At 41.3% G+C, this 25,120-nt stretch overlaps 12 protein-coding genes across 12 annotated transcripts; 3 read left to right on the top strand and 9 right to left on the bottom strand.

The window, feature by feature from the left end:
• Window positions 1-11: 11 nt before the first annotated feature.
• Window positions 12-2,652, bottom strand: ATC70_010708 (uncharacterized protein; the record flags this gene model as incomplete). The annotated part of the gene is made up of 6 exons (XM_064829919.1): window positions 12-474; window positions 534-646; window positions 705-1,259; window positions 1,332-1,847; window positions 1,896-2,121; window positions 2,183-2,652. The coding sequence occupies 6 exons, from the start codon at window positions 2,650-2,652 to the stop codon at window positions 12-14; spliced, it is 2,343 nt and encodes a 780-aa protein (XP_064682421.1).
• A 249-nt stretch (window positions 2,653-2,901) lies between these two features.
• ERG5_2 (RNA polymerase C-22 sterol desaturase) lies at window positions 2,902-3,677 on the bottom strand (the record flags this gene model as incomplete). The annotated part of the gene is made up of 2 exons (XM_064829918.1): window positions 2,902-3,077; window positions 3,134-3,677. 2 exons carry the CDS (start codon window positions 3,675-3,677, stop codon window positions 2,902-2,904), a joined length of 720 nt encoding a protein of 239 aa, XP_064682420.1.
• A 1,417-nt stretch (window positions 3,678-5,094) lies between these two features.
• ATC70_010706 (uncharacterized protein) lies at window positions 5,095-5,749 on the bottom strand (the record flags this gene model as incomplete). The annotated part of the gene is made up of 2 exons (XM_064829917.1): window positions 5,095-5,276; window positions 5,332-5,749. 2 exons carry the CDS (start codon window positions 5,747-5,749, stop codon window positions 5,095-5,097), a joined length of 600 nt encoding a protein of 199 aa, XP_064682419.1.
• Window positions 5,750-7,411: 1,662 nt separating this feature from the next.
• On the bottom strand, window positions 7,412-8,031 carry VMA5 (Vacuolar ATP synthase subunit C; the record flags this gene model as incomplete). The annotated part of the gene is made up of 2 exons (XM_064829916.1): window positions 7,412-7,578; window positions 7,641-8,031. The coding sequence occupies 2 exons, from the start codon at window positions 8,029-8,031 to the stop codon at window positions 7,412-7,414; spliced, it is 558 nt and encodes a 185-aa protein (XP_064682418.1).
• Window positions 8,032-8,308: 277 nt separating this feature from the next.
• Window positions 8,309-10,553, top strand: CDC15_3 (Protein kinase of the Mitotic Exit Network; the record flags this gene model as incomplete). The annotated part of the gene is made up of 6 exons (XM_064829915.1): window positions 8,309-8,672; window positions 8,726-9,126; window positions 9,180-9,676; window positions 9,737-9,837; window positions 9,889-10,473; window positions 10,540-10,553. 6 exons carry the CDS (start codon window positions 8,309-8,311, stop codon window positions 10,551-10,553), a joined length of 1,962 nt encoding a protein of 653 aa, XP_064682417.1.
• Window positions 10,554-10,837: 284 nt separating this feature from the next.
• Window positions 10,838-12,757, top strand: ATC70_010703 (uncharacterized protein; the record flags this gene model as incomplete). The annotated part of the gene is made up of 11 exons (XM_064829914.1): window positions 10,838-10,910; window positions 10,970-11,085; window positions 11,139-11,183; window positions 11,243-11,513; window positions 11,570-11,934; window positions 11,992-12,079; window positions 12,131-12,230; window positions 12,294-12,403; window positions 12,458-12,544; window positions 12,598-12,652; window positions 12,706-12,757. 11 exons carry the CDS (start codon window positions 10,838-10,840, stop codon window positions 12,755-12,757), a joined length of 1,362 nt encoding a protein of 453 aa, XP_064682416.1.
• An 18-nt stretch (window positions 12,758-12,775) lies between these two features.
• On the bottom strand, window positions 12,776-13,459 carry ATC70_010702 (uncharacterized protein; the record flags this gene model as incomplete). The annotated part of the gene is made up of 1 exon (XM_064829913.1): window positions 12,776-13,459. One exon carries the CDS (start codon window positions 13,457-13,459, stop codon window positions 12,776-12,778), a length of 684 nt encoding a protein of 227 aa, XP_064682415.1.
• Window positions 13,460-13,644: 185 nt separating this feature from the next.
• Window positions 13,645-14,499, bottom strand: ATC70_010701 (uncharacterized protein; the record flags this gene model as incomplete). The annotated part of the gene is made up of 1 exon (XM_064829912.1): window positions 13,645-14,499. The coding sequence occupies one exon, from the start codon at window positions 14,497-14,499 to the stop codon at window positions 13,645-13,647; it is 855 nt and encodes a 284-aa protein (XP_064682414.1).
• A 1,168-nt stretch (window positions 14,500-15,667) lies between these two features.
• Window positions 15,668-17,769, top strand: ATC70_010700 (uncharacterized protein; the record flags this gene model as incomplete). The annotated part of the gene is made up of 8 exons (XM_064829911.1): window positions 15,668-15,999; window positions 16,060-16,356; window positions 16,418-16,526; window positions 16,608-16,704; window positions 16,765-16,805; window positions 16,864-17,040; window positions 17,103-17,518; window positions 17,574-17,769. The coding sequence occupies 8 exons, from the start codon at window positions 15,668-15,670 to the stop codon at window positions 17,767-17,769; spliced, it is 1,665 nt and encodes a 554-aa protein (XP_064682413.1).
• Window positions 17,770-17,823: 54 nt separating this feature from the next.
• Window positions 17,824-19,754, bottom strand: SEC15 (Rab GTPase-binding exocyst subunit S15; the record flags this gene model as incomplete). Its single annotated transcript, XM_064829910.1, has 3 exons — window positions 17,824-19,236; window positions 19,292-19,378; window positions 19,437-19,754. The coding sequence occupies 3 exons, from the start codon at window positions 19,752-19,754 to the stop codon at window positions 17,824-17,826; spliced, it is 1,818 nt and encodes a 605-aa protein (XP_064682412.1).
• An 883-nt stretch (window positions 19,755-20,637) lies between these two features.
• Window positions 20,638-21,643, bottom strand: spf31 (DnaJ subfamily C member 8; the record flags this gene model as incomplete). Its single annotated transcript, XM_064829909.1, has 5 exons — window positions 20,638-20,813; window positions 20,868-20,928; window positions 20,988-21,013; window positions 21,070-21,402; window positions 21,457-21,643. 5 exons carry the CDS (start codon window positions 21,641-21,643, stop codon window positions 20,638-20,640), a joined length of 783 nt encoding a protein of 260 aa, XP_064682411.1.
• A 730-nt stretch (window positions 21,644-22,373) lies between these two features.
• Window positions 22,374-24,144, bottom strand: ATC70_010697 (uncharacterized protein; the record flags this gene model as incomplete). The annotated part of the gene is made up of 7 exons (XM_064829908.1): window positions 22,374-23,005; window positions 23,073-23,133; window positions 23,188-23,213; window positions 23,276-23,581; window positions 23,645-23,837; window positions 23,895-23,969; window positions 24,103-24,144. The coding sequence occupies 7 exons, from the start codon at window positions 24,142-24,144 to the stop codon at window positions 22,374-22,376; spliced, it is 1,335 nt and encodes a 444-aa protein (XP_064682410.1).
• Window positions 24,145-25,120: the final 976 nt, after the last annotated feature.

Genomic DNA, 25,120 nt, shown 5'->3' with positions numbered 1-25,120 from the left:
GGAAGATTGAATTATTTGGTCTTGAATGCGTTTTGTACAAGTTGAATAGCTTCATTTGCCTCTGCTTGACGATCTAAATGATGGTTCCAAAGCTTGTGACTGAGACCCTCAGCAAGGTCTGAGTTGTCGTTTTCGTGTTCAAGGTTACTGCGAGCAACAAACTTTTGATGATTGCCAACCATACGGTCAAGCCATACCTTCTTCAGGTTGTACTCCTCTTTGCGAACCAACCATTCAGCCATGCTAGGGATCAAGTTGAGTGCTTTACGGACACCAAATCTGAGTGCAATAAACAAGTGCTCGGATACCAAAATAGCTAATAAGGTAAAGACAGGCGTGTAGGATGAGTGGATGTGAGTTGAAGGATGGAAGAGATAAGCAAAGGATGCCATAGTGATGGAAGACAACCAAACCAGAGTCTCCATATTACCCAACCAAGGGCCAATGCTCTCAGCTCTGTGAGGAATAGGACGTCTGTAAATGTAAACAGAGAGTAAGTAAAGTACACGCAAATCATCAAACTAGAAAGTTACCTTGTGTATTTACAGATTTTAGCAGCGTCGCCACGAAGTTCCACCCAATTATTGATCATGGCACACAGGGCAGTCAATGGCCAAACGGTAGAGAACATACTGACATAACCAAACTGTCAATTGATGAGTATGAGATGCAGATTTACTCCACAGCGTATATCAACAAATTACCTGGATAACCATCTCTACATAGTCGGTGTAGATGGCGTATTCATCCATAGCTACTTCCTTGTATACCTTGTTCATGAACTGTTCTTCTTCTTCATCTTGAATAGTTGTATTAGGACCCTTTTCGCTCAACGATTTTGTGGAGGATGCAGTGTTCTTCTTTTTCTGGACTATCTTTTTGGCCTTGGGTACAAACTTCTTTAATGCATAAGGAACAACCATTTCAGTCAAGAAGCCAACCAATTGACCAGTGACAATGAAATAGACGAGCTGTGCACGCAGTCTTTGAAAGTCAACAGTTTTGTGGTCATGGCTGATGTTGAGGTTAGTAAGGTAAGGCAGGACATAATCACCGAAAGGAATGTAGATCCACGCAGTAATAAACAAGGAAAGGTATCCTACCAAAAAGTTGGCGATAAAGATCTTTTGAGTGTAGCTGTATTCCCATTGAGCGTCTGTCTTTTGCATCTCCCAGTCAGTCAATGTCTTTACCCATTTGCTGTAAATCTTGGTCATGCTGGGAATGAAGAGGACATAGCCCACAGTAGGAGCATAGTGCTAGACAAAAAATCGTGCTGTTAGTAACCACGCTATCTTGACCACCAAGCAAAAAAAAAGAAAGACGCTTACCAAAAATTTGGCAAAGGGGCCATTGTAGTACTCATGCAAGAACAGCTGGAGAATAAACACAAAGCCAACAATGATACTTAGCAAGAAGGCACCAACAGCAACGCCAGGCAGAGCAACGAGACGTCTTCCCAGCAACTTCCAGGCAGAAACAAAGGGAACATCCTCACCTGTAACATGATCCTTGACCATCTTCTCTCCCTTGAACTCGGCTCTTCTCTTTTCATGCTTGGAATAGTTTCGCACGCCCCATTTGATTGCCAATTCGGCTTCCTTTCTCTTCCACATTTCGGTAAACAAGATGGCCCACAGCAGCATGAACAGTGAAAACCATATAGCCAGAGTGTTCGAGTGTGTCAAGTAGACAAGAACACCTACAGCAGCAGGCACACTGAGCCATAAAAAGTAGTTTTGCAGGAATGCGAAATAGTAGGCAATCTTCTCGCCAAAATGATCTCGGATTGTCAATAAATCATGCTCGTTAATCAGAGATTTTGTCGACCAGGATTTAAGCCATTTCTAAAATGTCGTCAAGCACTATTCTTGTCAAACACGCATAAAACTTACGTTATTGAATTTGTCATCGTGCAACGGCATGATGCTCTCAACATAATCGTCCAACTCATTGGAAATTCCTGCACCTCCCTCTGTCTCTGGTTGAGTCAAGATCTCGTAGACCAGACGCAATCTCTCTGCCTCTGTTAGATCCTCGAATGCTTGGTCCACATTGTTCGTGTTATTGGACTCATCTCCAATTTCATCTACTCGAACACCCAGCAAGAAATCGCGCACTCTAATGTTTAAGATAGTTGAATTGAGAGGGAGTTTCTATGTCATTCATGCATCATTTTTACCTTTCTTGTCTGTACTCTTTCTTAATGGGGCCAACAGGGCTGCTTACCAAGATAAGTAAAGTACCGTCTTCTTTACCTGGACGCACCTGGAAACGCAAATTGACCTTGGCCAAGCGTTGAGTGACGCTGGCTAATGAAGCAGCTACTTTGGATTCTAACTGAGCTCTGGTTGTGAGTGATTTATCGTTTTTGGGTAACTGTGTAGGGAAGCGAAACACGATAACATAGTCAATGCCAGCATTGCAAGACAAGACGGATGAACTGCTGGAGTCTAGAGAGTCTGTGGACATAGATTTTGTAGGAATAGGGCCGGCTTGTGAAGCGGGCGCGTTTGAAGAGCGAGTTGTTTCATCTGCTGTTGTGTTTACAACCGGTGTTGCGCCCACAGAATCCTCGACTGTAGGGGGAAACAGGTGCTGGAACTCATCCGTGTTGGCAATGATGGGTTTGTGATGGTCTATTTCAGCCATAATGTGTGATAAAGAAGAAGAAGAAGAAGAAGAGCCGAGGAAGATTTGTCTCGCTGCTTATTTACATCAAGGCAGCCAAGTTGCCAACATTTTATTTTAAAACGGCATTTTGATTTAGATTTGAGACACCCAAAAAGATTGATTATGGTAGTCAACAAAGCATGATGATGTCCAAAAATAACCGTATGACCGAAGATATCATCATTAAATCATCCACAGGCTAATACTGTTACACCACTGATCTATTGTTTATTCGACTCTACTGTCTATTTCCTTCTTGCCTTTCACCAAAGAGGCCAAATACAGTCCATAAGAGGGCGGATTCCCTGAAGCAAATCTATGCAAATCAGAGAGACCTCCAGCTGCTAGGCCAAAAATGGCTCCAAACACAACCGAATATCTAAATGACCCTCTCGTCAATCTTGCTATCCGATACAGTTAGCCTCACATGGATCTCCACACACATCCAGCGATCACTTACTTAGAGCTGAAAACACAGTGCCTGTTGTCACACCTGCCGCAACTGAATTCATCACATCTGCCTCGCCTCGCATGTCATCCAATGCAGCCTCTAATGATCCATACAGCAAACACAATCCACCTGTCTTTCCTGCAAATCGTACACCTCGTTTCACGCCACCCAACATCATTCTGTAATTTTTTGTTTTGTGATAAAAGTACCAGCCTTGCACCGTTGTTGGTAGTTTGTGTGCGTTCTCTGCTAGATATTGCAATCCGGATTGACGACCACCCAAATAAGCGCCAATACTGAAGCCCCAAAACGACCCAATTGATGTCATGAGCACAAGACGAGGCTTGGTGGCTAGACCAGCACGAAGAAGAGCTGGTTCCTCGTAGTGCTCGGTTTGATCGTAATTGGTCATGTCCCCTTGAGGTACATTGGAAAATGTGTATTCTTCAAGAGATCCTGATAAAGGGTGTACCACTGTTGGTGTCGAGGTGGAAGGCAATGCTATGTCGGCTTGCGGTGTAGGAGGTGCTGCTATATGTGTGTTCTGGCTCATGTTGATTGTGTGGAATTGAAAGCAACCTGTCTCTGGAGGCAAGGGTGAAATGGAAGCGGGGAAGTGGCAGTTTATTTTCGCTCGTGACGTGGGGTACACTCTATACAAGTGCATTTGATGGTAAGTTAAAGAAATGTATCGGTTCGAATGATACAATTATGCTCAGACCAGATCTGATCTATCCAACTTGACCCTACACCATTTGAAGCATCCAAAATTCGGATATGTCATTGATTGCTGCTCATAACTTGGTACTTGTAAAGTAAGGTTATTATTGCTACATGGATGTTCTCCTCCACATCCACTATGAAAAGCTGAAGTGATTCTCTATTTAGCGAAATCCAATATGCACATTAAAGTGCAGTGGTAGGCAGCTCAGCAAGCAGACATACTCTCAGTAAGGATGATTATACCAACAATGTGATCCATTCCGATTGGCAATCTTGACAATGTGTTCCATAACAACCCACATGGATTTCATGTATCTCGATATTGTTCGAGTTACAAGGTTGATATAGAACGTTCATTAAATCGACATGCAAAATGGTAATTCTGATTTGAATAATCAAATACTGAAGAGATGATCGCTGAGGAAACTGTTTGCAATGTTGTAATAGACAGCCGGTACTTAGATGTATATGCAGCAGCACTGATCATGATCGATTCAAACATCTATGGATTGTGTAGTTTATAATACAAACTCATAATATATACGTATCAGGGTGTAGCTTACATGATTGCATACTCTTGTAACAATTTTTGTCTATCATTCATCGAGTGAATGATTCATGATATTCTGATTTTGATTGCAACATTTGAATCTGAGCGCAATTAGCAAGGTACTGCGTATTGCACAAAAAACGTGATACATAAGCTTTTTCTTTCTCTTTTTAACTTTCTTTGCTTCTTTCTTTACTTATACACTATGAGCAAATTACTTCATTATGCATTTGACGCTGTTCTCATTACAACAGTGCTTGCTGGCATCAAACGATCAACAGGGCTTCAGTAGTGTATTGCAGTTTATTATTAGAATTTGAGCTAATGTTTTCTTGTTTCAACAGACCAGCTACATCAAAAATCGAAAGCAGCACAATTCGAGGTTATGTCGATCAGTACCTTGGCTTTGGAGAATGGGTTTTTGATATGAGTGTAGCATATCTAAACCATTCATCGTATTTCACAAAGAACAACAAGAGAGATTAGTTGATTCAATCAATGGTTTCCGACTCACATCATGCTTTCTACAATAAATATTCCCAGAATGATTCGATCACATAGTATCAAATACAAATACAACTGGCAAATAAACGACTCATATGTATTACTGAAGACTAGAAACTTTATTACAATGATCTATGGCTTTTATGGATGAGGTTCATTGTTGATGATGGCTCAGCTTTTCAAACTCCATGAATTAATGCAGCATTGAGATGTTGCCGTTGGATGTGGGAGCTGACTTGAACACTCCAGTGAACAGATGGCCATACGATTCAAACACGATCTGTCGAGGATCGATCAGATCCTTGGTTGGTATGTTGACAGACTTCATCTTGGTATTGCCTTGAAAGGCCCGAGTGTGGTTCAATAGAAATGTGCCTATACTTACATTTGTGTTAGATAGTCATTTTCGCAATATAGAGATATTAAGTACCTGCAAAGTAAATCTCTCTGGAACATTGCTGAAGCCAACCCATGTTCTCCATCAAGCAAGGGTTTTCCGGAACTTGCATTATACAAACCTCTGCATCTCGTATTGGTCTGATGTAACCGTAAATAACACACAATGTTGGTTGTTCCCAGTAGGCGAGCTTGTTAGGATTAAAGTAAAAATCACATTGAGTCATGTTGCTCCCTGATCGAGAGCATGATGTACCGAAATCCATGCCCCTGATGTTATGAGGATAAGCTGTAATGTTTGCGTAATCACTGTTCTGTCTTGTAACAAATTGTTGAGATGAATTGTTGTTGTGATCAATGATGTTGGCTACACTTGCTGAGGAACATACTGAGAATAACAACAGTAGTGTGATGGCAATGCCAAAGATTGAAGATTGACTGGCTAACGGCATTGTTCTTTCGTATACAGGTTTACCAGGTGTAAATGTCATGGATATATATACCATGTCTACAAACAATCATTCCAACGTTGCCATGGCTATCTTGCTCTAAAGGCCCTGAATGACACACAGTGGTGTTATTGTCAAAAAAAAAAAAGCTATGCAATGCTTACATATCGCCCTAGTGACAATGATGGCTGGTATAGCGTTCATTCGCTTGGGATCATTGACATTTAATTTTGAATATGAGTGTTATACATATTATAATGTATGAGTGTGTCTACGCTTCGAATGGCTCTCTACCTTCGCCTCACTTCGGTGAGAACCAACCTGCGCAGCGGCAGTTCGCGCTACCGATTGCCCTTGCGTATCTTATCAAAATACTACTACTTGCATTTGACCCTCCACTTGTACATGAAAACCCTCTATATTATCTGTGGATCTGATTCGTATGTGGTGCTCTACATTCCTATACACGTAAGCTACTCATATACGGGCAAGTATCATACAGATATTATCCCTTTTTAGTCAAAAGTGTGCCTAATACAGCAAAATACGAGTGCATTTGAGCTGCGTTTTCTTGCGTTCAAGGCTGTTTTAGATTGTCAGAATAGCTCCAAACAGTTGCTCTCATCTGGCAGTTACTTCCTGACGCCTTTGCTCAACTTTTTGGGGACCAAAAAAACATGGCCAAAAATCGACCAAAAAGCATGAGGTACCCCTCATGGTTTTCATCAAAAGTCAAACGATCCCGTTTTTGACCTTGATAATGAAGACTTTTATTATGGTATATCTTAAACCAAAATGTTGCTATCGATCTAACGTATCCCCTGAAATCATCTTTGTGGGACTTTGATGTGTAAAATCTCGACCTTTTGGCCAAAAACCTCTTTTAATATTTTTATAAATTACTCAATAAGTTTATTCAAAATATATACCTTACTTGGTACCCTTGGATGCGCCTTGAAAAGCACTCCAAAAAAGCTTAATGAAGCATAGGATGATTGTCATAATTTCATAGTCGAATCTGGCAAAACAGTTCAATCAAGTCGAAAATTTATCAAAATTTGTCCAATCTAAAGTAGACTAAAAATTTGAGCTTTAATTTTGTTGGCTGGTGGGGCTGGCTGGCGAACTCAATCATGAAGGCAGTACAGATAGATGCTTTTAAAGCATATGAAAGGTAAATGGCAAATTACATAGCACTATTGTTAACTATGCTATTTTCCTTGCATTATATATTTAATAAGGCCAGTCTATCAAAATACTGTTTAGATCTGCTTTTTCCCTTTTTGAAGCTCTAAAAGTGTCTAGAGATAATAAATTTATCACGTTATGCTTTATAAGATAACCTAGTGTAATATACATCATATCCCACCACTTTAAATGACCCTCTAGATTGACCAGTACTTCGTATTTATGTTCAGCTGGACCACGCAAAATCTAATGCTCTGTTTACCTGACAATGATGGCAAGATCAGAAGGCAATTTGGCCAAATTATGCGACGTTTTCTTTGGCAAAAGCTTATATCTTTACAGTTCATATTGAAAAACAGACTCATATATAAAAGCATTATTACAGCATCATCTTGAATTTCTAGGTAAAAGCTTGGGTTTATTAAGTTTTATCAAATTGAATTGAATAGACCGTAAATCACTAAGAATGAATATGCGTTATACGTCAGTGAATCCAACTGGAGCAGTGAATCCATCAGTTTCCGCGAGAAAAACGGCTACATCTGTGAAATTAGCAGAAGAAGTTTGAAAAGAGCCAATTTTAAGATTGTCTACTAGAGGCTTGGGCGTAGTAAAATTGCTACGACGATCCAAACTAAGAGTGTCTATATATCAATTTGTTTAGCATCAACATATTACCTTTCTACTGCCAGTATTTTGTACTTACCTGCATAATAAACCTCAAAGCATACCGAAAGCCAGGACAGATCACTTTGTATACAAGCGTTGGCAGGGAATTTCAGTTGGCAAGAGCCATTACGTTGGGAGGAGAGCGGAGGATATCTGTAATAGCCAAATACCAAACAGTTTGATGGATCATACAAAAGCGAGTGCTTTTTGGCGTCAAAGTAAAAGCTGCAATCAAGTGTATCGGTACCATTCACAGGAAGACATGATTGGCGAACAAGTTTGTTCTCTACGATAGGGTCCAAATAGGCTTTGGGTGGAGTTCTTGCAGAAGAAGTAGTCTCGTTAATTCCTAATGCGCTCGAAACGCCTATGAGGACAGATACAAGCAAGGATGAGATAAAGAGGGTTTGAGACTTTTGAGACAGCATTTTTTGGGGTTTAGAACTGCTAAATCTTGCGACATGGTGCAAGGCTTATATACGACTGTGAACAATCGGTCAGTAGCTACAGCTTTACAATGATCCACCAGCTATAAAGCTTTTAGTAGATGCTATCCATCAAGTACTGATTGGCTAGATTTAGTCTCTCTCCTTAAATTTGTTCGAGTAACCTTCCATTCTTTTTTTTTTCCACCTCGAAAGTGCGCGAGGTTGTTGGTAAGATTACTAAAGTTTCTTTCTCTTATCCCACAACAAAAGAACCACTATGGAAGTAGATCCAACTACAACATCTGCTCCTGAAGCAGCACACCAAGAATCCACAGACAGCACTAGCCATGTAGACAACGAGTCATCTGCCATGGACATCACTGCTGCTCCAGCAGACACTGCTACGTCATCTACAGAGGAGGCAGCATCCAACATGGATAACACTACCACTAACAGTCTCGGCGCTGAACCCATCTCAAGAGTAAGCGAAGAACAGGAGCTCTATCCTATCGCTGTTCTGGTAGACGAGCTCAAAAACGAAGATGTCCAATTGCGTTTGAATGCCATTCGTAATTTGGGCACGATTGCCATGGCTTTAGGCCCACAGAGAACACGAGATGAATTGATACCTTTTCTTAATGGTCAGTGCAAGATGATAGAGCGTGGATTCTGTGATTGACATGTGTCTATGTAGATGGTATTGACGATGAGGACGAAGTGCTGTTGGCTGTTGCAGAGGAACTTGCCAACTTCTCTGAGCATGTGGGTGGCCCTGAATACGCTCATTATTTATTGAACCCTCTAGAGAATCTGGCTACTGTAGAAGAAGTGCTTGTCAGAGATAAAGCTGTCGAGTCCATGAACAAGATTGTCAAGTTGCTGAACCCCTCGCAAATCACACACTATTTCTTGCCGCTATTGAAGCGCTTGACTACTGCTGATTGGTTTACTGGCCGTATTTCAGCATGTGGTTTATATGCTGTTGGATACTCAAAGTGCACACCCGAACAGCAAAATGAGCTGCGAACTGCATTTGCTCAACTGATTCAAGACGACACGCCCATGGTCAAGAGAGCTGCTGCCAAAGCACTTGCTGTAAGTTTGTATATGGTCATCCATACATGATGATTTACTGTTTGAATGCGCAGAATTTCTCCAAAGAATTGACCCAGCAACAACTGATCAGCCATATCTTGCCATTGTTTCTTCGACTCACCAACGACGATCAAGACACAGTACGATTATTGACTGTGGAAGACTTGGTTCAGATTGCAAAGATGTTTACACCTGATGAATGCAGACAATACTTGTTGAGCACACTTCGATCTTTGGGCCAAGACAGATCCTGGAGAGTGAGATATATGGTAGCAACACACTTTAACGAGCTCTGTGAAGCATTAGGCGAATCCATCACTCGTGAAGAAATGGTGACATTGTTTGTCAGTCTCATCAAGGACAGCGAAGGCGAGGTCAAGATACTGTCTATTGGACAAGCACCCGCTTATTCCAAACTGATTGATCAGCAAGTTGTCATTGATAAAATTCTCCCCTGTATGAAGGACCTTGTCATTGATACAAACCAGCATGTTCGCGCTGCTGTGGCTACAAACATCAGCGGATTTGCACCCATCTTGGGTAAAGATTTGTAAGTAGTAACATTCGCTCACTAGACACCATTCAATTGACGCTGTGTATGAATGGATAGGACTATTGAATACCTCTTACCTCTATTCCTCCAACTACTCAAAGACGATTTCCCTGATGTTAGATTAAACATTATATCCAAGCTTGAAAATGTAAACCAAGGTAGGTGGTCTTTGTTTTGAGTTGTTGATGCTGCTAACTGTGTTGTCATAGTCATTGGCGTAGAGCGTCTCTCTCAATCTCTTTTGCCAGCCATTGTTGAATTGGCCGAAGACAAACAGTGGAGAGTTAGATTAGCCATTATAGAATACATTCCCCTCTTGGCATCACAATTAGGCGTTGGATTTTTTGATGAAAAGTTACTTGGATTGTGTCTATCCTGGCTGGGAGATGCTGTCTTTTCCATCAGAGACGCTGCAACAACCAACCTCAAGAAACTCGTCGAGATATTTGGAAACGACTGGGCCAAGGACACCGTTTTACCCCAAGTCATTGATATGGCACACAACGAGAACTACCTGTATCGAATGACCACACTCTTTACGTTGTCGACAATGGCCACCTCTCTTACACCCGAGATCATCAAGGAAAAGGTGCTTCCTACAGTTCTTGGACTGGTAGATGATCCCATTCCAAATGTCAGATTCAACGTGGCCAAATCACTGGAAGTCCTGGTGCCCATCTTGAAGCAGCACTCCAATGCAGAAGTATCATCCCACGTCATTCAAGTGCTCGATAAATTAAGTAAAGACTCTGATGTGGATGTACGCTTCTTTGCCGAGAAAGCCTTGGTATTAGGTGAGTGTGGATATGTGGATCATGGCGAATGCGTGTTTGTATGACAATTAACCTTAAATTTGATAGCACAAAGCAACTAAATAATAGCGTTTGTTTGTTGTTGTTTGATGCAATATATTGATTATTCTCTTGATTTGATCCCTCATATACTACTACTACTACTATATAAACCATCTGATTGTATAAAACAGACTACTTTGACGTCACTAGCCATACCAACCAAATCAAGTTTATTAAGGTCTTAAGGGGAAGCAATCATTACTGTCCTCGTTGAGACCGAGATCAGTTATAAAAAAGGAGATTTTTTGCTCATTTCTTTCCTGTTCCCTCTTCTTTTCCTTTTACATTTCTTTATCTTGCAAATATGTTGTCATTACGGCATGAACCAATGGACGATTTCTTCTCTTACCAGCAAAATTACATGTATCAGGACCAAGGTATCTATACATATCATGGCTGCAATCCAGCCCAAGGCCTTAAATCAAGCTATTATTAGACTCTTCTTCAGCTTCTGCATCTTCCACGACGATGGCCGATGATACCCCAACATTTATCAGCCTGCCACATTTGACCAAATACAGTGAGGAAGCACAGGACAAGCCAGTGTTTGAAGTAGGATCAGCAGCTCTTTTACACGATATTCTCACGCTAATCCACTCTAGCAGGACAACATCATCACTGAAGATATGTGCATCAGGGGCATTGATATGGTATGTTTTGCTTTATCGGATGTTGAATCCAGCATTGCATTAACGCATCTTATCCACAGCAAGGCATTGACTGGTTCAAAGAGAGTATGACAAGAGATGAATATAGGAATCAACGAATTAAGGAATATGAGACCTATTTGAGCTGCAAGAGCGACGATGAAGATGATACGCTTGAAAAGCAAATACAATCGCAACAAACAAAGCCAGTGGCAAAGAACGAAGAATACTATACATTCAAGTCGTCCAAAATCAACGAGCCATGCAGCATTGGTCACTTTCAGCTACGAAATCTGGTGTGGGCGACAAACAAGAATCATGTTTATTATATCTGTAAGTTTTTAACTTTTGTAGACAGCTCCAGCAATTTACATTTTGGATATGCTTAGGCGGTGACACAGTGCGACAATGGTCTCCTCAACGCCAGAAAAGTGTCCAAGTGATGGATTTGTCTACTGCGAATATACCAGGCAGCATTTCATTCAAAATCACCAGCTTGGCATGCGCACAGCAAGTGCTATTTGCAGGCGGCTTTCAAGGTGAATGCACATGGAAATCATTGGATTCGGATAGTCCATTACAGTATCTATCAAACGCAAATACAACATCAGGCATCACCAATTATACAGACATCGTACAGGACAAGAAGGGCGTGTTGCTTGGCATTGTATCAAACAACGATGCTTCTATTAAATGCATCAATTTGACAACCGCGCAAGTTCAGAAAACATGGACACTACCATTTGCAGTGAATGTACGATTCCAATTAGACATGCTGTTTCGCTCGATATACTAATACATATTGCGCTAGTGTTCTTCCATGTCTCCTGATCAGAATATGCTATGTCTTGTAGGCGATTCGACAGAAACTCATTTGATGGATGCAAATAACGGAGAGCGTGAGTAAACTGCAAAGCTTGGCAAACCAGGTAATTAACATTTTAAAACAGCTATTGCAAAAATCAATGAGCATTTCGATTTTTCATTTGCCTGCTGCTGGCATCCTGATGGCCGAATCTTTGCCACTGGAAATCAGGACCGGACAACAAGGTAGGCTACTAGACCACGATGTGAAAGAAATGCATGCACTCATGACCCTTTGTCTAAACATAGAGTCTATGATGTTCGGAATACTTCAAGCGCACTGCATGTCTTGGGTTCTCATGTAGGCGCCATCCGATCACTGCATTATTCAAATGACGGCCACTATCTAGCAGCTGCAGGTACACTGTCCATATTCATCTAATGGGGGCATTCTGATCTTATTCCATTTATAGAGCCCATTGATTTTGTACATATTTACGAGACACAGACATACAACTCAAGCCAGGTGATTGACATGTTTGGGGATATTGCAGGTGTCTGTAAGTACTTGTGAGATCCATGTTGTATTTAAGACTCTCAATTTCGTGTATAGCTTTTACTCCCGAGGACCAATCGTTATTCATTGCAAATACAGACGAGCGAGTCGGGTAAGTTTTGATAGAGTCTACGGTACGGATCTGTTCTCAATTCTGTTGTGTAGTGGCATATTCGAATTCCAAAAAGTAGAGGAAGACCCCATATTTTATTTCTGAATAAACATTCTTCCCTTCTTACAATGTGCTCTTGACTTCCACTTCAAAGGAACCGTCAGGTAAATTAGTAAAATCGACATCTGTCAACAGCTGGACAACAGAGTGTGCTCCTGCTTCTTTTAATTGATCGACTGTATGTGTTGTTGCGCAAGCAATCACTTGAGCACCTGCTCTAACTGCTGCCTCCACACCTGCTGGTGCATCTTCAAACACAATGACATCTTGAGGCTGATACTCCAGCTCTTGGATCACACGCGTGTAACATTCAGGATGAGGTTTGCCTTGACTCACCATATCGCCACAGACTATAGCGTCGGGTGCCTGGATGTCGCACTGCTCCAGCCTCTTTCTTGCCATGTATTCATTACCACCTGTGCAAATACCCCATTTCCCATGAGGGATCTTTTGCAATAACGTAGAAATACCCGGTAACACACTTACGCCTTCCGACTCTTCAGCTAGTTTTCTTTCAAAATCATGGGCATGTTCAGGTGTCGCTTTGTCTGGTGTCCATTTTGCCATAGTTTCAATTGTGCGCACGCCATGAGAGGTAGCCAGGATTTTATTGCCGTCCAAACCATGCTCGAATGCAAATTGGTGCCAGAATTTTTCGACCAGTGGAATAGTATCAATGAGTGTGCCATCAAGGTCAAAGACAAACGCCTTTGCACGGTAGTATTTTGTTGAAGGAGAGGAAGGCATGATTTGAACGTAGTCAATGGAAAAAGAGAAAAAGATTGAAACATGGGATATGGGTAGCAAAAGAGTATTTAAATAGCAATTGTGTGTTTATTTAGTCAGCTATGGAATATGCGTCATGTTTCTGAACTGACTTTATGCAACAAAAAGCGGTGCGGTTAAAGGCTTTTGAATCTATGGCAGTTTCGTTAATGGTCTTCTTCGCTTGTGCCAGGACAGTTTTCATCCAGATCAGCTTGATCTGCGTATTTGGCACGACACCAAAAGCAATAAAAGTATGTCTCCCGCAGATAATCAACGAGTTTTGCGAGCTGATCATCCAGTGGCAATGATTTCAGCGCATCCACTTCTTCAGGAGAGTATGTTGGCTCAGCCTCCTCTTGTTCCTTGTTCTCCGCCTCCTCCTTCTCCTTTTCTAACTGCTGTTGCTGTGATTGCTCGACATCCTCTGGCTCTGTAGACGTAACTGTTGGCGGTGGCGGTGGCTTCAAGGTCCATAATATATTTGATTCCACTTGATTTTCCTCATCCAATTTCTCGCATATAGACACAGCAGCATTGACATATCTCACCAACTGAGCGTCCTTTGCTTTTGATGCCATTTGATTTCGAAATTCCTCTGGATCGATATGAACTCTCTTACGGAGCTCTTCCTCCTCCTGTTCTCTTTCTCGTTTACGCATTTCTGAATCCATGCCAATACCAGAACGTCCCAGTTTCAAATCCACTTGGATAGGTTCTGCAATGCCAGAAGAGGAACCACCTTTACTGCTGCCTAGTCCTTGTCCTTGTTTAAAGCCCATTTTCATCAGCATCTTCATGCCCTTGTTGCTTTGTTCAATTGATTTCTGAAGACCCTTTTCTCGTTCTTCGGCTTCTAGTTGTGCACGAGGCTTGATGTAGGCTTTCTCTTGCTGTTCGCGTAATTGCCGTTTACGTTTCTCGCTGTACGATTCTTGTCTTTTCGATTCGAATTCTTGAGCAGTTTCTAAAAATTTTGTGGACATGTAGTCATCCTCATCGTCTTCTGAATGATGGCTCATGTTGGATGGTGGTATGAATGAAAGGTAAATGCAAATTTTGTGCTTGCCAAAAACGAGGATGGGCTTAATTTATAGTGTGATGTATTAAAAGTCCGCAAGCTTTGGAATTTTTCTAGTTGGATGCAATTTATCTGAATTTGACCAAAAAAAAAACCCCCCCCCCTTCCATCGAGGATTTCTCGAGAAAGACTGTAGCTAATCTGCTTTGTGTATTATTTATTTTACATACTTTTTTTAATTCTCTATCGAATGGTACCAATAACTTTAAAATGTTCCACCAACATTATTGGCTAAAATGGCAAAATCTAAAAACGCTATTTAAGTCGAAAACTCAAGATTTGTATTAGGAATTTTTCAAATTAACAATTTCCTATGATAGAGTGGATCCGCAGGTATTTTTTTAACTAATGCGTGTCATAGTAGAAAACGTCGTTTTGGGGGGCGAAAAATGCGATCGATTGATTTTTGGCAATTTGGCCTTATTACCCCTCATGGATTTTGACCTTGTTTTGACGATCCAAAAAAAAAATTGAGATAAAGTAACAGGAAGTAAGTATCAGTCCAGAGAAACCGTTTGGTGCCACTCTGACAGTCCAAAACGGCCCATTCAAGGAGATACAAGCAATTCAATACTTTCAAATTTTGCTGAATTTTGGTGTATTGGTGACTCAAAACTGATGAAACTGATACAGCATGTAGGTTGGATATGCTGCATTGCAGTAATCTAGATTGTGTACGTCTTGCAAAGTCGAAGGCATTTTTTGTAGTTTGGTTCCGGGGGGGGGGGTCAATAGCCATTATGGGCGAATATACTGGTTGCCATGTCTTAATTGAGAAGAGAAGCTACACGCCACAAGCCTTCCATGCTGTCCATTCGCCCATCCGAAGGGCGATCTGGATTAAACCTCATTCTAATGCTAACAACAAAGCGTCTTCTTTGGCATAATAATAATAAATTGCCTCTATCTGGATTTTTGCTGTCTAGGTTAGAGCGAACTGCTAAAAATGCTATAGTGAATATCGTCAAATCCTGGTGTCACCATACAAAATGTGATTATCCAGACAGATGACCACCTGCCGTTCATGCATTAAAAAGCATAAATTTCCAAGGAGCACCAATTCCTTTTTTTTTTTTTTTTTTTTTTTTCCTCTTCTCTTTTGTATTTAAATGATAAAGTTGAAATACTTTGTTATCATCACAACAGCCCTTGCGTTTGTAGCCAATGCACTCCTTCCTGCTGTTGTATTTGATCAAAAGCCCATGGTGGCAGCACCTCCACATCATGCGCATGGTCAACAACTACACCAGCAACCCATCCAAAAGACCCGTCAGGAGCTCAGACAAGAAATGGGAGGCTTGCCTGAATCCTGGTTACTGAGTCCAAAGGAAAAGCAGCAGTACATCAAGGATGCATTTGTATTCTCTTGGGAAGGATATCGGAACTATAGTTGGGGCTATGATGAGAATCGACCTATTAGTAACAGTGCCAGAAATACAAGGTATGATTTATCAATTCAGGAACACAGTATACACAACATTAACTGAAGACTGGCTTATAGAAATGGTTGGGGTGCTACTATTGTAGATGCTTTGGATACGTTGTACATTATGGGTCTCCATAAAGACTTCAAGGACGCTCAAGATTATGTCGCTTCTATCCATTGGGATAAAATCAAGAACGATGAGCCTGTGCAACTGTTTGAAACCGTCATTCGCTATGTGGGTGGCCTCTTGTCTGCATACGATCTGTCCCATGAAAAGGTGTTTATCAAAAAGGCGGTTGAATTGGTCGATAAGCTACTCCCAGCATTTGATACCCCTACTGGCATTCCGTATCAATACGTTAACTTTACATCGTAAGTGATGCTTGTTGAGTGGCGTGCGTCATGGCTCGATAATAATGATGCATCTGCATAGAGGCGAGCCTGTGAAAAGTGCTACTGCTTGTTTAGCTGAAATTGGTACAATCCAGATCGAGTTTACCAGGTTATCCGAAATCACTGGCAACTGGAAATATCATTATGTGGTAAAGTGGGATTTTGTATATGTAACGCATGACCTTTTTTTTAGCGTACTAAAGATTCCCACACGTTTAAATTGACAACAGGGGCAACATGTGTATGATGTATTCACCAGCATGCATGTAAAGACGTTTGGACTATTTCCTCACCTTATTGATGTCAATACAGGTGATCCCATTGGAGGTCATGTAGCTTGCCATGTGGTGTTCACCTATATACTGACGCCTTTTTTCGCCATTTTAGATCATGTTACTTGGGGCGGCATGGGCGATAGCTTTTATGAGGTTGGTTTTAAAATCACTTGCATGATGTGTATATATCTAAACTTTGTTTTGGTGCCAGTATTTGATAAAGCAGTTGGTTGTTTCTAGAGGAAAAGATAGTGTCAAAAAGGAAATGGTTTCCCAAATCATTGCAAGCCTCAAGGACAAGCTACTCGTTGACTCGCCCTCTGATCCCAGTGCCTCATTTCTGGCAGTATTGGACGGCAATCGACAGAATCTTCAAATGGATGAACTGGTAGGTTAGAGATTTCTCCTTGGATATGCATCGCTCGTACACTCAACAGACACATGTTATAGGCTTGTTTTGCGCCAGGCTCGTTACTTTTAGCTGCACGCACTTTTCCTGAAGATTACAGCGACCTTGAAAAGATTGCAAAGCGTCTTATGTATGGCTGCTATAGCGCATGGGATCTTACCATCACAGGCCTTGCTCCAGAGATCTTTTCATGGGACACGGAGAGAAAAAGCAACCCCATCTACCACTCAGAAGGCAAGAGACCAGCTGTATACCCTGTCCATCCCAGCTACATCTTGAGACCAGAGACATTGGAATCCCTCTACTATTTCTATGTATATACCAAAAACCCCCTGTATCAAGACATGGCCTGGGATATATTCAACTCTTTGTACACGTATTGCAAAGGAAAATCAGGCTACTCGGGTGTCAGAAGAGTGGATGTGCCTCAAAAGACATGGGATGACCGCGAAGAGAGGTAAGTGGCGATTATGGAGCATGCCAGACACCGTACTAAGATGTTCTGTCAATAGCTTCTTTTTTGCAGAAACGCTCAAGTACTTGTACTTGATATTTGATGATCCAGAGGATCCCAAGTTTCCCTTTGATACATGGGTATTCAACACGGAAGCACATCCCTTAAAGATCACTGGCACGGTGCCTCCACCTGAACACTTAAAGAGCGGCAGGTTGTTTCAGCAATCTTGGTTTAACCAGCATATGCTATGAGCCTAATCCAAATAGCATGTAGATATACACATTTCAGTTTTATTTTTTGATAAATTACAAGCAAGAACCAAACAGAGCAGATGTCTTTTTCTCTAATTTTGCAGCTGTTTCTGTTCTTAACTTTTTGACCTTTTTCAAATCAAACAGGGAAGGATCCACAGCAGACACCTTTCTCTTGACTTGCTGCACCTGCATCGTTGTAGTCACTGATCCATTCTTTGCTGCCGTTGTCGATGTCTCCATTTTTGTGGGCGCTGATGCTTCCTCCTTGAAACCGTCCTCTTTGGTTGTTTGTAATGCATTCATCTTTGCTTGCTGGATGGTGTAAGCAATGGCTTGGGCGTTCATACGCACCAAAGTAGGGCAGGGATTACAGCAACCAATAACACCACTTGAATCCAAAGGCATACGCTCAACGAGGGCCATCAACATATGGTTAGGCAAGACATAACGCCATGATTCATCTTCACCTCTGGCAGTGTGATCACGCCAAGAGTGCAAGGCCTTGAACACTGCTAGTTGCTGGGGATTCATGGCATACTTCCATTTAGCCAACATGTTCTTCCAACCGCCAACGCCAAGGCCGTTCTCTGCATCGTACACTTCCTTTTCATATTTTTGAAGAGCTACCTCGTTGGATCGCTGCAAACAGATCTTGACTAAATTACCGTCCTCAGAAGTTGATTTCTCCAAAAGCTCGTTGCGAAGACGGTCGTAAATGTACAGCAAAAAGTGAGTATCTGAGCGAGCGTACTCCAACATTTCTTGGGGTAAGGGTCTGATTCTCCAATCTGCCAATTGATATTTCTTGTCAGCATCAAAGTTGCAGTATGTCTTGAGAAGGTAGGCGAGACTGTGGTGAGGGAAATCGAGCACTTTGGTGGGGAAATAGGTGTCAAAAAGATTGACGATATACAATCCAAAATCTCTTTGGAGCCAAATGATATCGGAATCCGCACCATGAAGCACCTTGACAATCTCTGGGTTGGCAAAATACTCGTTCAGCATCCACAGCTTGTCTCTCAGCTCCAGTGTATCAATCACAAAATCTTCATCGCGCGTGCTCAGTTGCATCAAACAAGTGAACCCTTGATAACTGCGGTAGTTGTGATGTTCCAAATCGACTGCCAGCTCTTGGTGTCCCTCCAAGCGCTTCATCATGTCCAACAATGCCTCCTCTGTATCCACCCAAGTAGGTGAAGTGGTATCGTAAGGTTTGTACATTTCTGGCTCTGTCACAGTAAACATGCTCTTGGGATATTCAATGTGTGAAATCTCGTATTCGTAAGGGTGAGGCAATGACTTGTCTTCGGCCACGACAGTGAAATCGAGAGGCACCAAGGCGTGTGGTTTGTATTTGATCTTTCTTTCAAATGGCACTGCGCTGGAGTTGTTGACTGGATCCTTAAACTTCATTTGAGGTCGAACGACGTTGTTTGCATGCAAAAATTTGTATTCCAATTTGTCCTATCATTTACTGTGAGATACAAGCAGATTATCGAGAACTGTACCATTCACCTACCTTGGTGGCAATCTGTGTTACTTCAGGATTGTCTTGCTTAAAGTCCTCCTGTGTATGTTTGCCGCTGATCTCATCGAGACAATGATCCTAGGCTGTCATATGAGTGACGCATGTCAACATGTCAATCACGATGGTTGATGCTTACAGCTTTTTCTAATAATCCATCGCACACATCGGTGGCAGCACCGTATCTCTCCACAACATCGTCGATATCGTCAAAGCTCTTGACAGTAAGGCCGCAATCAATGGCACATTGCTGCAATAAAGCGTTACCGATAGCTAATGAACTAGCACCAGCTTGGTCGAGATCTTTGGCGAATTGTCTATCGAGCGATCTAAAGTAACCCCACTCCTCCGCAGGGATGCTGTTAGCTGCAGCAGTGGCAGCCACCAAAGACTTGAACAACGAGCCTTGATAGCCCTTAAAGTCCTTGATGGGATCAGGAATGTCTTGTGAGGCCATAGTAGAGTAACTAGTGTAAAAGAGATATTGACAAATATTTTTTTTTTCCCATTGACTTTTTTAATGAGCGGGTGGCTTTTGGATTTGGACATCAAGATCACGAACTTTTATGCATTTTGGATCAAGTATGACAAAATGGCATAATACTATGTGCTCTTGCAGTTGGGTAATAGATGTTTGCCAACAAGCATCCAATCCACAAATGTCTTGTTCAAATGATTAGAAATAATGAGTACTGCATCTCATGCTGATTATCGGTGAAAAATAAGCACGTTATTCATCTGTAATTGTAGATAAACTAAAGCGAATCAAGGCAATGTATTCATAACAATGTACATGTAGCCATGTGGCAACCTTTGTATGCGTGCTTGTATGAGTCTTGTGTATTTGATCAGATATAATCAACTAAACTGTTTATACCCTTGGCTGGCCATTTTGGAGTGTCGACCTCATCGTCTGGTTGCTCTGTGAGATAAGCTCTCGGCATCGTATCCTTAAAATATACTTGGCGGGTTTCTCTGCCTACGGCCTCCCAGTTGTCCTCAATTAAATGGTCAAGGTTGAGTATGGCTTCCTGGAAAGTGGTAATGGCTTCTTCTATAGCACGAAGAGCGTGGTCTAGTAGCATATGAACCGGTACCAATGCACAAAGAGATGTTACAAACGCAATCTTGATACAACTTTTGATGATATTCTTGACCATATATTAAAACAAGAGTATAGAAAGAAAGAAGGTAGCAATACCCAAAACCAAATTCATGGTATTTATACTTGCTACATGGAGATTGCACTATTTCTTTATTGTGATTCATCAGTGAACCATATATCATTTAATCTACAGATAAGCTATGGTATGCATTTCTCATGTCAAAAGATCTGCTGCCTAGCTATGGGCGTGTTTTTGAGGCACATCGACTTGCAGAGTCGATTCATCATCGTCTATTGGTGTGCTATTTCGCCTTCTATCATAAACACCGTAGCAATCATCTGCTTCGTGCATGCTGTTGTACTTTGTTGAACGTCTTTTAGATTTGTCCTTCTTCCATGGGTGCCACTGGACTATATAACACAAGCATCAGCATAGCGATAACTTTTATTGAGATTGATAGTTACCAAAATCTTTGAGCCCTTTACCGAAATTTAATTGGCATTTGACTGCAAGGCTTACTGTTGCCTAGGCATATTTGGAGTCAATGTGAGATTCGCATTCAAGCCGTCAAACGAGACACCTACCACTGCTGCAATAAGAACGCCTACGCCTACAAGAAGCTATCAATGAGCTGCTTCATGTATAAAGACACTTATTTTTACTTACTGTACATCATATACGCATACCATGATGTCGCTACAGAAAACGTGGTGACGATAATATAGACAGTGTTTGCTATGAACCCAATTTGTATCGCAATAAATAAGGTCATCAGCGCATGGCTCTCTTTGGAAACTGAAAATCTACACAGCAGGAATGATGGTAGCAGCAGAATGATGAACACGATGAGACCGCTATCTGGCGTCATGTCGAGGTTGATGTGTGTCTCAACAGTCGAGTTGAATGCTTGGTACAACAAGAGCAGAACGTATGATATGAACTCAAAGAAAATGTCAATCTTTAGCATGAGTGATAGCCATTGCAAGTGAATGTACATTTCTATTATAAAAGCAAAATCAGCTGTGAGTGTATATATACGGCATCAAAGTGTACCCTGTATTTCAATGCTGCTGCCAATCCTCTTGTAGACATCCCAACCGAAATCCTTGGTAACTCGATTCGCTACCCAAAATGTAGGAAATATAAACAGAAAGATGACAACAGAGAGCGCAATTTGAAGGTATTGATTGATCAGTCGCAGCTTGTCAGCCTCTGGACTGACGGAATAGATATTCTCCATTGAGTTTATCATCTTGATCCAGTTGACAGATTCTGCAACCAACTGCGCTTCAGGTTAGGATTTGGTTATGTTGTGCGTTTGATGTATACTTGCCATGATGCTGAATAAAAAGGACAAGATGGTGAATGAAGCTGAAGCGTATATAGTCCTTGAATTCATTCGTATAACCTATAGTACATGGTGAGTAGCCTCCTCCATACGTTTGCTTATATGACATGTACACCGTCGATAGCCAGCCATAATCTCCATATCTCAAACACGATAAACATAAGGCATTCGCCTGACACCTTGAATGCTTTTCCAATATAATCTTGGAAAGCTGGATCACTTATATCGTTGTCATGAATTTGTCTGACATGCAGAAATGCTGGGACAAGCAGGCTCAATGCGACGAGCACTTGGAAGGCAGCTAGTGATAGGAAACTGGTGCTCCATTTGAACTTTGTGAATCGCTTTTCCTAAGCACAAGACATGAGTCAATTGCAGGGTAGATTTCGATTGAGAAGAGTGTACCAATTCTGAAAATAACATAATGAGAATAGAAAGAAAGAGGGTTCATACCAACACGTGAACTGTGCAGAGCATATATAGTGTCCTTAAAAGGCTGAGTGTTTTCCCCTTGTGTATCAGATGATGACAATGCAATCATTCAAGAATAATTTTTATTCTTTTCAGCCCCTTTAGGCTTCATAGATAAACAGAAAAAATGTGGCACACCATTGTATGAATATCAAGGGCGCAAGGTCGAAGAGGCTGTCATCGTAGTTGCAGTGGCTGTCATAGGTAAGCCCTCAGGTACTATTGAATTGGCAATAGGCTGCATGACTCTTCCTAATACCGTAGGCTCAATGATGCTATTATTACTGCTATTTGCTGTGGTTGCTGTACCAGACTCTATGACAGTAGAAGATGATACAGATCCAGTATCAGGTGTTGGTGATGTAAATTCACTTCGCCACGGCTGTTTGCTGCTGTTGATTGAGGTGATGATGACGGCTGTTGTGATGTTTGTGTTTGTATCTTTCAGTATTGGCTTCATGGCTACTCTGACTGGCTGTATGGTGCTGCTTGCTGGAAGCTTGATGGAGTCTAATTTTGTATTTCCAGCATATCGTTCCATTTTGATATTGAATGGGACATGATCCACCCTTTCTAATGATCTACGGGGCATGTCATTGTGATTCATCATGTACATTTTCTTGGTTTCTGTGATTGAAGAGTCATTGTAATAGCAGTCGTCGTCTTCATCGTCTATGGGCATGCGATCTTCGTTGCGCTTTATACCGAGGAGACCGGCTTCAATTGCATGATGCGGTGGCTCTTCAATGAATCTCTTTGTGCCTTGAAATGGGATCCAGAATACTGCCACAGGGTGAGTTTTTTTTTTTTTTTTTTTTTTTTCAGGCCTGTGCATCATTTGAACACTTACCATAGGGTTTAAGGCCTTTACCAAAGTTGATCTGACATTTGATAGCTAGGTATATAGTAGTCTACAAAGAACCTCATGCGTCAGATCATGTCTTACAGAGCCCATGTGTACTTACAATGATGCATATGATGGACGCAAATTCTACAATGAGAAAGAGATGAGCTGGCACGCATACATAGATGACATGGTCAAATGCAGCTTACCGTAAACGATACCGGTAAACCAGAGATCAACCGTCGAGTACTCAAACAACCCAATGAGACTGTACGTATTGCAGGCCAGCAGGACCATTTGCAAAAACAGAAACACAAACATCATCCAATTGCTCTCTTTTGTAATGGCAATTCTAGAGAATATCAGTGATAAAGATACAAGCAGCACCATAACAATACAGATAATCTGGAATACCAGACGTTTGGTGACGATGGCTGTGCAGATGAGCAGAACAACTTCAAAGTAAATGTCAATCTTGAGCCATAAAGCAAACCATTGCACAGTGTGATACATGTCTAAGTTGGTAGAGCCATTAGTTATCCGTGCCACTCAGCATTGTTGTTGTCAGTGCGTTTTACGTTGGAGCTGGATACTACTGCCAATCTTTTTGTAGACTTGCCATCCAATGATTTTGGCGGTTTTATATGCAGACGTGATGACAGGTACAGACAGAAAGAACAGGATGCTCGTTGAAGCAATCTGTAGATTCTTGTTTTCTTCTTTCAACTCGTCGAACCTGCTGGCAATCCATTTGTTGGATTCAATGATAAGCTGGATCAATACAGGATGAATAGTCTGTCATCCGCTTTAATGCAATGTATACATTACCAACAGGTTGAATATGCCAGACAAGAATGAAAGCCACGCCGATGCCAGGATGGTCAACGCATTCAGATGTACAATCTACAAGCACCAATGTGAGCAACACACTCTCCTTAGTCAATGCAGTGACCAACACATACGCCATCCGTCAACGTCCACAGCCGCCACACTTCAAACGCTATAAACAACACATTTTCATATATGATTTTATAACCTTTTGCGGTGAGGTAGTCTCCAAAAATGGTGTTCCTATCATCTATCAGCGATGATTCGTCTTCTATAGGCGTTGTCTTTGAAGTCAAATGATTGGTATTGAGTAGTGTCTTGATCAGAATTGGTACTGACAATAGTGTTTGTATGATCACTAGTGTGAAATAGAGCTGAATCCACCGAGATTTTGACAATTGTTTAAACTACGAAAACATAAAAGAGTTGCAGAATTCAGTTTGGGATCTCTTAAATAGCCCTTGCTTTATATACTTTTCTTGGTGTATATTTAGCTTACAAGTCTTGATATATATGAAAAGAACATGATAGTAGTAAATTGGAGTCCAACGATTTCAGAAAGAGAAAGAAAGGATAGATGTAATTATTTGGGCTGATAATGTGCCTTTATTATTACCATCATATTAAGCTTAGTGCTACATCCGAGGTTTATATTACCAAGCCACGCTGTAGGCAGCACAATGAGGTGATACCAGAGTACGAAACCAGCAGCATTTAGCACACACAGAAAACACAATCGCTTTGGACTTTGATGGCCTATTCAGCTGTGGCCGAGCCTGTGCTTTTAGCTTGGTTTAATACATTTGGTTAATTTGACGTTATATTCATTTGCGAAACTAAAACTGTTTAATTTGAACCTTTGATCTTTATCCCTATCAAGGTACCGCTTGAAAGCCATCAAATGAAGATGGAAAGTGAAGTTTCTCGGTACCTCAAACAGAGAGATCAATGTAGAACCAAGCCAATCTTTGATGACCTGTCAATTGAACTTTTTTTTTTTTTTTTAATATGCTTAATTCAATCCAGCTGTTGAAAATTGGTCGTGTAATGATCTCTGTCAATGTATATATATACATAAAATGTCGACACATGAGGTGGTCCATGCTTGCATGATGAAATAAAGCATCATGTCGATCTGACTCAAAGTTCTGTAAACGTTGAACAGTGGCTCCCGTTTGCACGTGCAGTAGGGCAAGCATCTCTATTGATTACGCTGAGTGTAGTTT

Source organism: Mucor velutinosus (assembly GCF_035048745.1).
Source record: "Mucor velutinosus strain NIH1002 chromosome Unknown tig00001564, whole genome shotgun sequence".
NCBI classification, from domain to species: Eukaryota; Fungi; Mucoromycota; class Mucoromycetes; order Mucorales; family Mucoraceae; genus Mucor; species Mucor velutinosus.
Note: the sequence above shows the minus strand (reverse complement) of the source record. Positions and strands in the feature narration are given on the sequence as shown.